Source organism: Gigantopelta aegis, chromosome 2, assembly GCF_016097555.1.
Source record: "Gigantopelta aegis isolate Gae_Host chromosome 2, Gae_host_genome, whole genome shotgun sequence".
NCBI classification, from domain to species: Eukaryota; Metazoa; Mollusca; class Gastropoda; order Neomphalida; family Peltospiridae; genus Gigantopelta; species Gigantopelta aegis.
The window spans coordinates 42,307,405-42,319,791 of NC_054700.1; the positions used below are offsets into that span (position 1 = coordinate 42,307,405).

General features: G+C 36.4%; 1 protein-coding gene across 1 annotated transcript in view; it reads left to right on the forward strand.

Moving 5' to 3' along the window:
• Positions 1-1,125: 1,125 nt before the first annotated feature.
• Positions 1,126-12,387, forward strand: part of LOC121385801 (ATP-binding cassette sub-family C member 4-like) — a 32,153-nt gene continuing 20,891 nt past the window's right edge. Inside the window, exons 1-7 of the mRNA XM_041516593.1 lie at positions 1,126-1,355; positions 3,793-3,846; positions 4,330-4,371; positions 5,031-5,222; positions 8,370-8,464; positions 9,515-9,601; positions 11,436-11,532. Of these exons, the coding sequence (XP_041372527.1) occupies positions 1,194-1,355; positions 3,793-3,846; positions 4,330-4,371; positions 5,031-5,222; positions 8,370-8,464; positions 9,515-9,601; positions 11,436-11,532 (729 nt within the window). The 5' untranslated portion in view covers positions 1,126-1,193. The remainder of the gene's footprint in view (positions 1,356-3,792; positions 3,847-4,329; positions 4,372-5,030; positions 5,223-8,369; positions 8,465-9,514; positions 9,602-11,435; positions 11,533-12,387) is intronic.

Genomic DNA, 12,387 nt, shown 5'->3' on the forward strand with positions numbered 1-12,387 from the left:
ACCAAAAAACCCCAAAAAACCTGTATACAGCCACTAAGTAATCAGGCCTTCAGATTTCATGGTAACGATTGTGTCTGATATCGTGTCGGTAAAATTATAGAACCAAATTTTGTTTCTCATGAATATTATATGGAGTACAACTATTCAACAAAAATATTATAAACTGTCTCCGATGGGTTCCCATGATCACAAGGCACAGAACTGAGAAAGTGTTTCCCTGTGAAATTTGAAATCCTGTGGCCTGAGTAATTCTTTCATTCTGTTATTAAACATTTGTGACATAAGTGGGGTTGGAGGCAGGGAACACTGGCCTCCTAACTGAAGAAAATACACTGTCTCTTCCCTCTCCCTGTAATTAAAAATTAAATTAATGTATAGCTTGCCGTCCCCCCCCCCACCCCCCCCCCATCCCCAGTCATTTCATCTACTGACGATTATGTTAAAGAAAGAAACTTGAGTTTATTTTTAATATTTAATCATTTAGAATAGATTATTAAGTTTTGTTTTTCCCCTGTATTACTCCATTCTTAGATTTCCTTAAATACTTTTCTTCTTTCTAGATCTCTTAGTACTCCATTTTTCATGGTGCGGATTTGAGTTACTGTGGAATTCTGTGAACGGTTTAAATATACTGTGTGCAAAAAAAAAGAAAGAAAATTTTAGTAAATGTATTTCTGAACTTCTCACAACCTCTTGTTAAAAAACATATGCAGGATCCTACTAAAATCAGGATGAAACTAGCAGCTTGTCTCCACATTCGTTTTCTGATTTTACTTTAAGGTTAAGGCGTGCAGTATTTATAATCATGGTATGCATGTTGATTGAAACACTGCATGAAGCACTTTTAAACACGTTACTATTGTTCTCTGTGGGAAATGATTTGGTGGTATGCACCCTATAGCAAGTTATGGAGAGATTGCAACTTTAATATTATGAATCTTTTTACACTTTTATTAGTAATTTTAGCATTTTAAAATTATGTTGAACATCATGTATGTTTGTTTGACACCCAATGGCCGATTTGTTTTTGTGCTGGAGTGTCGTTAAACATTAATTAATTTATTCATTCTGAATTTAAATTAAATACTTTAAAGTATTGGATCTATTTGTAATAAAAATTCATAAAATTAAAAATAAAACAAATTATTCAGCAATTTCTGCTTCTGGATGAAGAACAAGACCTTTCCCCAAGAATGTTGCACAAGAGTGTTATTTTCAAAGAGAGCATGCTGCAGCTTGATTGGGCAGTTGAGATTGATCATGTGACTGCACGATGGGAGATAACTCTACCTGAAGTAGTGCGACGCAGAAGAAAGAGAGACAGCACCAGTGATACCAGCCGTTTATTACATGAGGTAAAACAATTCCTTGTATAGCCATAAGCATACACAGTGGGGGGGGGGGGGGGGGGGGGGGGATGACAATATTGGAGAAAATCTTCAAATTTGGGCAAAAACTACAGAGATATTTGGAAGAAAATGAGCTGGCTTGAAATCTTTTCACCATGTATTTCCATAATTCTACCCACAATATTAGTAATAATCCATGTAAAAATGCATAGTGATTCTTTCGCAATCCTATATATGTTTGACAGTAATGCTAATATGAATAAATGTTGTTATCCAGGTTTGGATAGTTTCATTTAATTTGGGAGGGTGGGGGTGGGGGTGGGGGGGAATCAGCCTGCTCCCTATAAAAATGAGAGCCTGTATGAATATGTATTGCTTGTATGTACAACTCAGTGTTTTTCATTGAAAGTGCCTTGCTATAATCGCTGTACAGAAATTTGATATTTTTTGTACGATTAGATGGTTTTAAAATGAACATTTAAAATTATGCCAGATAATACCCAGTGTTCAAATGAGACCACTGGGTGGTGTAACTGTGAGCAAACTTCCCATTCCCACTCTTTCACACACATACACACAAAATTGTGGAATAATGGCAGTTAACATATTTTTGTCATGACAATCGACTGTGGATGATAACGTAATGGATCAATCCACCACTAGAACCCAACTGATCAATGTCCCAGTATAACTGATCTTCAGAAATATCGACTGTGGATGATAACGTAATGGATCAATCCACCACTAGAACCCAACTGATCAATGTCCCAGTATAACTGATCTTCAGAAATATCGACTGTGGATGATAACGTAATGGATCAATCCACCACTAGAACCCAACTGATCAATGTCCCAGTATAACTGATCTTCAGAAATATCGACTGTGGATGATAACGTAATGGATCAATCCACCACTAGAACCCAACTGATCAATGTCCCAGTATAACTGATCTTCAGAACTATCGACTGTGGATGATAACGTAATGGATCAATCCACAACTAGAACCCAACTGATCAATGTCCCAGTATAACTGATCTTCAGAAATATCGACTGTGGATGATAACGTAATGGATCAATCCACCACTAGAACCCAACTGATCAATGTCCCAGTATAACTGATCTTCAGAAATATCGACTGTGGATGATAACGTAATGGATCAATCCACCACTAGAACCCAACTGATCAATGTCCCAGTATAACTGATCTTCAGAAATATCGACTGTGGATGATAACGTAATGGATCAATCCACCACTAGAACCCAACTGATCAATGTCCCAGTATAACTGATCTTCAGAACAATCGACTGTGGATGATAACGTAATGGATCAATCCACCACTAGAACCCAACTGATCAATGTCCCAGTATAACTGATCTTCAGAAATATCGACTGTGGATGATAACGTAATGGATCAATCCACCACTAGAACCCAACTGATCAATGTCCCAGTATAACTGATCTTCAGAAATATCGACTGTGGATGATAACGTAATGGATCAATCCACCACTAGAACCCAACTGATCAATGTCCCAGTATAACTGATCTTCAGAAATATCGACTGTGGATGATAACGTAATGGATCAATCCACCACTAGAACCCAACTGATCAATGTCCCAGTATAACTGATCTTCAGAAATATCGACTGTGGATGATAACGTAATGGATCAATCCACCACTAGAACCCAACTGATCAATGTCCCATTATAACTGATTTTCAGAAATATCGACTGTGGATGATAACGTAATGGATCAATCCACCACTAGAACCCAACTGATCAATGTCCCAGTATAACTGATCTTCAGAAATATCGACTGTGGATGATAACGTAATGGATCAATCCACCACTAGAACCCAAATGATCAATGTAACAGTATAACTGATCTTCAGAAATATCGACTGTGGATGATAACATAATGGATCAATCCACCACTAGAACCCAACTGATCAATGTCCCAGTATAACTGATCTTCAGAAATATTTTATTACAGCTGGGCGGTATATCGTATATACCATTAGGTATCGGTATCATGTCAATACCAATTTACCATGCCAAGCAAATTTCAAAATACCGAAATTTCAGTATTGAAAAATTGTTTACTCCATTTAGTAAAGCACTAACAATATATCTGACGAACACAAAATAGCTGAAAAGAAGAGGGAGAGAGATGAGGGCCTTGTATATGAAATTTTATTTTATTTACATGAAATTAGCAGGTGAGACTTGAACTCGGGCATGAATTTAAAGCCAAGTATACAGAAATACTGCTCGATAGCGATATCAGTATTATACCGAATACCATACTGAGGTAAATCACCCCCAAAATACCGATAACCATACTGAACCTGAAATTTCAATACCACCAAGCTCTATATTTTAACCTCTGTATTGATTAAAGATTTTTATCTGATTTTAAATTCTCTTTCTTTATTCTTTTCAGAGTGAACTGGAACATTATTTTTCTTTGAAGAACATTACGATAACAGTCAAAAAGGTAATTGCAGTTTTTAGTCCCCTACCAGTTAAAAGACCCCTTGTTGCTAATCAGAAGCGGGTTTCCTCTCATCTGTGTGGTCCTTAACTGAATGTCTGTCACTGCAATTAAAATGTGTTGAGTGCATCTTTTAAATAAAACATTCCATATTGGTGCTTCCAGTCACTAGTAAACAATATTCAATAGGTTTTACATTTGTGAAAAAAACTCGCACCGAAATAACCTGTGAATTAGTATTGATTTAAGCAATGTTAAATTTACATTTCAGTAACATTTTATATGAATATTTTGAATACTTAAAACCTTATAAAATTTTATTATTATTTGAATATTTATGTAATGGAACTTTAAGTGTATTATTATTTGAATATTTATGTAATGGAACTTTAAGTGTATTATTATTTGAATATTTATGTAATGGAACTTTAAGTGTATTATTATTTGAATATTCATGTAATGGAACTTTAAGTGTATTAATTTCAGGGTGAGCTGTTGGCTGTTATAGGATCTGTGGGATCGGGAAAGGTAAACCAAATGTTTACACTTCAAATATTCACTGCAATATAATTCTGTTAGGTTTAGGAAAAAAAGGTTGATTAGCTTATGTGATGGGATATAGCTCCTTGTTTTACAAATGATTTGTTTTTTAATGATAGCAGTATTCAGTTATTTAAAAAATCTGTAAATTTTTATTATTTATTGGTAATTATAAAGGTTTTTTTTATTAATTCTTAGGAACTATTTTACTGAATGTTAAAATTGTATTCTTGGTACAAATGAATGAGGATTTTACTTTCAACACCGACTCAATTGTTTTGACATCACAAGATGATGTGTTAAATATTTCGACTCTTATATATACATTTATCCGGTTTCACATGTATGTTTTCAAATATGTATGTAATCAAAATCCTACGGGGGCACTACTTTTTATAAACAAAAATGAAACACTGTACAAATTAAACTCTGAGATGTGTATACTATTTTCTGGAGTTTAAAAAAAAAAGTGAGATTCTCAGGGGGGCAAATGCCCCATCCCCTCCAAGGGGTTCGGCTCTGGTATTTTCATCTGATATTACATTGGTAAACATTTTCTCAAAATATTAAACTTGACAAGTATAATTTCTTCTTTTTCTTCTTCTTCTTCTTTAGCATTTGATAGAAGATTATGATTTTATTTTCAGTCATCTTTACTTTTAACATTACTTGGAGAGTTGCCACACCAGCAGGGGCAGATAACTCTGTTGGGCAAGGTGGGTTACTACTCTCAGCAGGCGTGGATCTTCTCGGGCACGGTGCGGGACAACGTTGTGTTTGGGGGGGAGCTGGACGAGGCGAGATATACAGCCGTACTGGAGGCGTGTGCACTCAACAAGGTGAGTCTTCTCTTCTTTCTTCAACTTGTTAAAAGGGGCGGGACATAGCCCAGTGGTAAAGCGCCTGCTCGATGCACAGTCGGTCTGGGATCGATCACCGTCGGTGGGTCCATTGGGCTATTTCTCGTTCCAGCCAATGCACCATGACTGGTATATCAAAGGCTGTGGTATGTGCTACTCTGTCTGTGGGATGGTGCATATAAAAGATCCCTTGCTGTTAATTGGAAAGAGTAGCCCATGAAGTGGCGACAGCAGATTTCCTCTCTCAGTATTTGTGTGGTCCTTAACTATATGTCTGACACCATATAACCATAAATAAAATGTGTTAAGTGCATCGTTAAATAAAACATTTCCTTCAACTTGTGAAAATTCTAACTTGGTGTAGGATGTAGCTCAATAGTAGAGCTTCCTGTCTTTCTTCAACCAGTGTACCACAACTGGTCAAACACTGTGGTATGTGCTATCCTGTCTGTGGGAAAGTGCATATAAAAGATCCCTTGCTGCATTAAGAAAAATGTAGCGGGTTTCCTTTGATGATTATGAAAGAAAGAAAGAAAGAAAGAAAGAAATGTTTTATTTAATGACGCACTCAACACATTTTATTTACGGTTATATGGCGTCAGACATATGGTTAAGGACCACACAGATTTTGAGAGGAAACCCGCTGCCGCCACTACATGGGCTACTCTTCCGATTAGCAGCAAGGGATCTTTTATTTGCGCTTCCCACAGGCAGGATAGCACAAACCATGGCCTTTGTTGAACCAGTTATGGATCACTGGTCGGTGCAAGTGGTTTACACCTACCCATTGAGCCTTGCGGAGCACTCACTCAGGGTTTGGAGTCGGTATTTGGATTAAAAATCCCATGCCTCGACTGGGATCCGAACCCAGTACCTACCAGCCTGTAGACCGATGGCCTGCCACGACGCCACCGAGGCCGGTTTGATGATTATGAGTCAATTACCTAATGTTTGACATCGAATAGCCAATGATTTAACAAATCAATGTGCTCTAGTGGTGTGGCTAAACAAAGCAAACAAACTTCATTTGCAGTATTAAACCACCTCAGTGGATCCATTCAACAGATTGGGTTTTTTCTCATTCCAACCAGTGCACCACAACTGATCAAATACCCGTGGTATGTGCTTTCCTGTCTGTGGGAAAGTGCATATAAAAGATCCCTTGCGGCATTAAGAAAAATGTAGCGGGTTTCCTTTGATGATTACGAGTCAGAATTACCTAATGTTTGACATCCAACAGCCGATGGTTAATTAATCAGTGTCATTAAACAAAAGAAATGTTTTTTCATTCATTCATTTATTTCTTGTTCCAGCCAGTTCACCACAATTGGTATATCAAAGTCTATCCTGTCTGTGGGGTGGTGCATGTAAAAGATCCCTTGCTACTAGTAGAAAATGTGGCAGGTTTCCTCTCTAAGACCATGTGTCAAAAGTACCAAATGTTTGACATCCAACAGCTTGATGATTAATAAATCAATGTGTTCTCTAGTGGTGTTGTTAAACAAAAGAAACTATCTCTCTCATTCATTTATATGGGCACACACACCTCAGCTATCTCAGGCTGTCTGTCCAGGACAGTGGGTTATTGGTTAAAGATCTAGAGAAGTTGGTGTAGTGGCCTCACATCTATCCACCGAGTCGTTAAACTTTCTGTGGGTGGGAGCCGATGCCGGGATGTGAACCCAGTATGTACCAGCCTTAAGACCGATGGCTTAACCACTACACCACTAAGGCTGGTATTTATTATTAACATCTGGAAGGAAATGAAGGAAATGTTTTATTTAACAACACACTCAACACATTTTATTTATGGTTATATGGCGTCAGACATTATTGTTAAGAACCACACAGATATTGAGAGATGAAACCCGCTGTCGCCACTTCATTAGCTACTCTTTTCGATTAGCAACAAGGGATCTTTTATATGCACCAACTCACAGACAGGATAGTACATACCACAACCTTTGTTACACCAGTCATGGAGTACTGGCTGGAATGGGTCCACCAACGAGGATCGACCCTAGACCGACCACGTATCAATCGAACGCTTTACCACTGGGCTATGTCCCACCCCTTATTATTAATAACTGTGTCCTTTTAAACATTGTACAATGAATGAACCTTTGATCACTGATTGTGAAAATTCTAACTTAGTGTAGAATGTAGCTCAGTAGTAGAGTACCGACCTGAGGTGTGATAGGTGGTAGGATCAATCCTCCTCTGTTGGGTGTTTCCCATTCCAGCCAGTGGTCCATGACTGGTAGATCAAAGACTGTGATATGTGCTGTCCTGTCTATGAAAATATCCCTGCCTGCTATTGGGTAGAATTTATATTAATATTATTTTTAATACTATCGTATTAGTCCCCTACCGGTCCAGCCATCTGTCTGTCAGTCCAATTGCCCCACATATAGTTTTCCGCACTTTCTTTTGTAATGTATATACAGTCAGACCTCGTTACAATGACCACTTTTGTCCCTGGGTCACTTTGTTGTTATATGCACTATCCCATAGACAGGATAGCATATACCACAGTATTTGATATACCAGTCGTAATACACTAGCTAGAATGAGAAATTGCCGGCATCGATAATTTGGACATCATGTGACACTGTCGGCTCACGACGAGATCGAGAATGCCAAATGGCTGTGTGTACTGCCAATATCCTATGGCATCTGTGATTGGGTAATGTCATTGTGAAGAGGTGTTTTCAGATGTTGGATGTTCCTAATTTGTTCTGTCGGTGTCGGAAGGTGTGAATTCCGGTGTAATGAACAGAATAACATTGATGTACATTTGTTCCCGACAAAATGTAGTTGGATGGTGTAAATGTCATAGTAACGACGGTCGTTGTAATGAGGTCTGACTGTATATCTTTATCATGTACTGTATCAGATCAAGTTTAACTTTCATAGCAATTTATCCATTTTTCACAGAGTTAAGACCTTTGGATGTAGAAGATACATACATTTGTTGGGCACGGTAGAGGACCTGTATTGCTTTAGCAGTACTCTTAAGACTGCGTGGTTTTTTAATTGTATGACATGAAGTTAAAACTAAATGGTATAATGTCCTGTGTTGTTATTATTTTATTTATTTGTTATTGTTTTTAAACTGTACTACAGGATATCGAGTCGATGACGAATGGTGACCTGACTCTGGTGGGCGAGAGAGGACTCATGTTGAGTGGCGGTCAGAAAGCAAGACTCTCTCTTGCCAGGTAATTTCCTCTCGTTACAGACTACCGGCCTTGGTGGCGTCGTGGTTAGACTGGTAGGTACTGGGTTTGGATCCCAGTCGAGGCATGGGATTTTTAATCCAGATACCGACTCCTGATTCAACAAAGGCCATGGTTTGTGCTATCTTGCCTGTGGGAAGCGCAAATAAAAGATCCTTTGCTGCCTGTTGTAAAAGAGTAGCCTATGTGGCGACAGCGGGTTTCCTCTAAAAAACAGTGTCAAAATTACCATATGTTTGACGTCCAATAGCCGATGATAAGATAAAAAATCAATATGCTCTAGTGACGTCATTAAATAAAACAAACTTAACTTTATGAAGTCACACTTATGACATCACACTGTTATGACGTCACACTTTGCAGACCCTAGTGTGGTTAATCTACAGACTTGTAACACATCTGCATAAAGTTACAATAAAGCAAAACAAAGAGTCTGTGATGTTGAAATGGGAAATTTGGTGGCTTATCAGAATTAATTTCTCCAATTAGAAAAAAGAAAGAAATATGACCGAATCTACATAAAAAAAATGAACATAACATAATTGACAACACTGTAAATTTATAAGAAAAACAATTATTAACTCTAGGCTGCTTATTCTCAGAGATAAATTACTATTTTAACTACATTTAATGGTTTTGAGTACAACTGTCATAATCTGGTTCAGTGGTGCAAATCAACACCCTTTGAGCAATTTGTATTCTTTTTAGCAGTTATTTGCATTAAAAAAATAAATCAAATATTAACCATAAAAGTTAGCAATTTATAGTTCACTACAAAAAAATTAACCACTTAAAAAAAATCCAGGTGATGCCCTGTCATTCATTCACTTGTAAATTTGACAGAGAGTAAAGTTAAGTTTGTTTTGCATCACACCACTAGGGCACATTGGCTGTTGCCGGTCAGACATTTGTGAAACGTAGTCTTCTAAGAAAACCTGCTATATTTTCCCATTAGTAGCAAAAGATCTTGTGATATTAAATACTGAAGATGATTGACTGATTTTGTTATTTACTTTCCTTCTTATTTTTCAGAGCTCTGTACAGGAATGTTGATATTTATCTCCTGGATGACCCACTAAGTGCTGTTGACACAAAAGTAGGAAAACACATCTTTAACAAGTATGTTTGGTTTTTTAAATAGTTTTTGTTATATTATGATTGTTGCATTTTGGTTGTCACAGTATTCTCTGTTTGTTGAATGAGATCTACAATTAAATGCTGTTTGATACCAAATTGTGGTCTATTTTGTTTGAATTTAACATGAAAATAATAGGAAAATTTAATTATTATTTATAAGTAGAGACACAGTAAATTAATGTGGTAAACTGCAATGCTGTTTCTAACACTTCAAGAACTAAGTACATCATCGGTGAACTAAGAAAACGTTGTATCTGAATTTTGAATGTTATTCAGGATATGAATGAAACTGTTTTATTATGTCACATTTAGTGAAATACATTGTATCTTAAAATATCAGTGAAATAAAAGTGTTATCAGTCACTCATTGACGATAACACATTTTAGAGTGAAAATTTCACTCTAAAATGTGTTATCGTCACTAGAAAGTGTTATCTTCACTAAGAAAGCTGGAACTATTTTGCTGCTGGCATTTTAAAAATAAAGGTAAATTGCCAAAAGTTATATAATAAATAGAAAATTAATCTTTTTTGTCAAATATGATTTATATCTCATCTCATGAAGTTCGCAATCATATCATACTGGTCGCGCAAGCGCGACTCGTGAAATATGATTACAAACTTCACTTGATGAGATATAAATCATATTTGACAAAAAACATGAAATATCCTCTATGTATCTGCATTTTTAATGTTAATCAGGATATAAATAAAACTGTTTTTTTACAACCTGTGTCAGTGTAAAACATGGTTTTTAACTCTTTCGTAACATGACAGTGCACAGCACGCTGCTAATTAAATAATGTCATGGACATGAAGGTGCTATGACCATACCTGCTATAGCTGCCCTAGTCTGTTCCCCATTAGTATAATGTACATACACCATGACGTCATCAGTTTTTGTATGACATATTTATAGATGTACACCTGTTATAAGTGAGGAATTTACCACAAACAATAGCAATGGGGGTCTTTTCCATCCAGACAATTTCGCTGACCAATGGTTGGTAAGTACTGTGTCTAAAATACACACTAACTTCGATGCCATATACCTTTAGTTGGATCAAGTTTTAGTGCATATCAGTGACTAGTACAAAAGCTGCAAGAAGAAACCCGATTCCCTTATTCGAAAGCAGGTCACAATCTTTCAGACAGGTGCATCAGATTTCTTCTTGTAGCGTCTGTACTATTCAACATCAAGTTTACTTTACATGTTGTAGTTTAAAAAAAAAAACTTTAGATACATAATTTCGCAGTCTCTATGAGCTATAAAGAAATTATATGATAATAGCGTGCCATAACAACATAAATAAAGTAACACTGCTTTATGATGTTATAAGGATCATTCCACGACGTTATTCGAGCACAGATACGAAAAGGTTGAGAGCCATTTTTTGCGCAAAATCAGCTTAAAACAAAACAGCTTTTATTACCCATATGGTTAAAAATAACTTGGTGCATATCAAAGATATACGTCCCACTAGAATGCCAAGTGGGACGTAACACTTTTGATGTCACACATTGACGTCATCAATTGGCGTACTACAACATTACAGGAACGTCAACGAAACGAGATGAGTTATATAAATTAAGATCGATTATGGGTAATAAATAAGATATTAAAAGAGCTTCCATTTCGTATCATGTTTATGTCCTTCGTGAAATAATTTTCATTGTCACTTATTAAAACTCGTGACAGTTGAAAATTATTTCACTCGGGACATAAACATGATACGAAATGGAAGCTCTTTTAATATCCTCTAAGTCTTGTTTTTGATGTTATACAAGTAAACAAAATCTAGCTCATTCTGTTCCAGATGCTTGCTTCAAATGCTGGCTGGGAAAACTCGAATTGTTGTTACACATCAACTGCAATATCTACAAAAAGTGGACAGAATTGTTGTCTTAAGGGAGGTATGTCAGTATTAAGTAAGAAAAAAATTGACTTTAGACTACTGGATTAATTTTTGATCAAAACCACATTGAGTGGGTACAAGTTGATAATTTTGACTCACATATATTCACTTAAATTTGTGTAAATACATAAAATAAAGTGCATATTTGAATCTGTAAGTATTATTTTCATTGGTTTTTCTAAATTTTCTGATATTAACATTTTTTAAAGTTGCATTTACTTATGGGCATTTGTGGCCAGCTGTCTAGTATTTATGTTAATTATTCTCAATAATTTTCTGACCAAATTTAAAACCCCCAAAATGAACTACGATTCATATTCCAATATTTGGTGATTTTCATTATTGGTAAAATTATCAAATTTATTATCAAATTGGCTGTCACAATCGGCTATCAATCCCTGAAAATGACCGCAATGTGCCACCATTGTTGTCAAGTGAAAATACTTGCCGAAAACCATTTTTAAAATCAAAATTCCAAGGTATTTTCCATTGAAAAAAACATGAACAAAAGACACCATCTTGTCAAGAAATCTATCTGCTGTATTATACATCCGTTTCCAGTGAGTGCCGTGTGTAAAACGGCGGGAAATATGAATTGGGGAATGCACTCACTGTATACAGTGTACAGTATGTCAACTAGCGTGACGCAATAGTGGGCGCAATAGTGTAAAAGTGTGCCCCCCACTTTTTGGCACCTTCCTACGCCACTGGGTTGTGTTATGGTTTGGCATTGTCCGTCCATCCATTCATATGTCTGTATATATTTCATTTCAAAGGCGTATCTTTGTTATCAATTCACATAAAATCATCAAACCTTGTAGGAAGGTACAACTTGGGATAGCAGTGTGTGGTG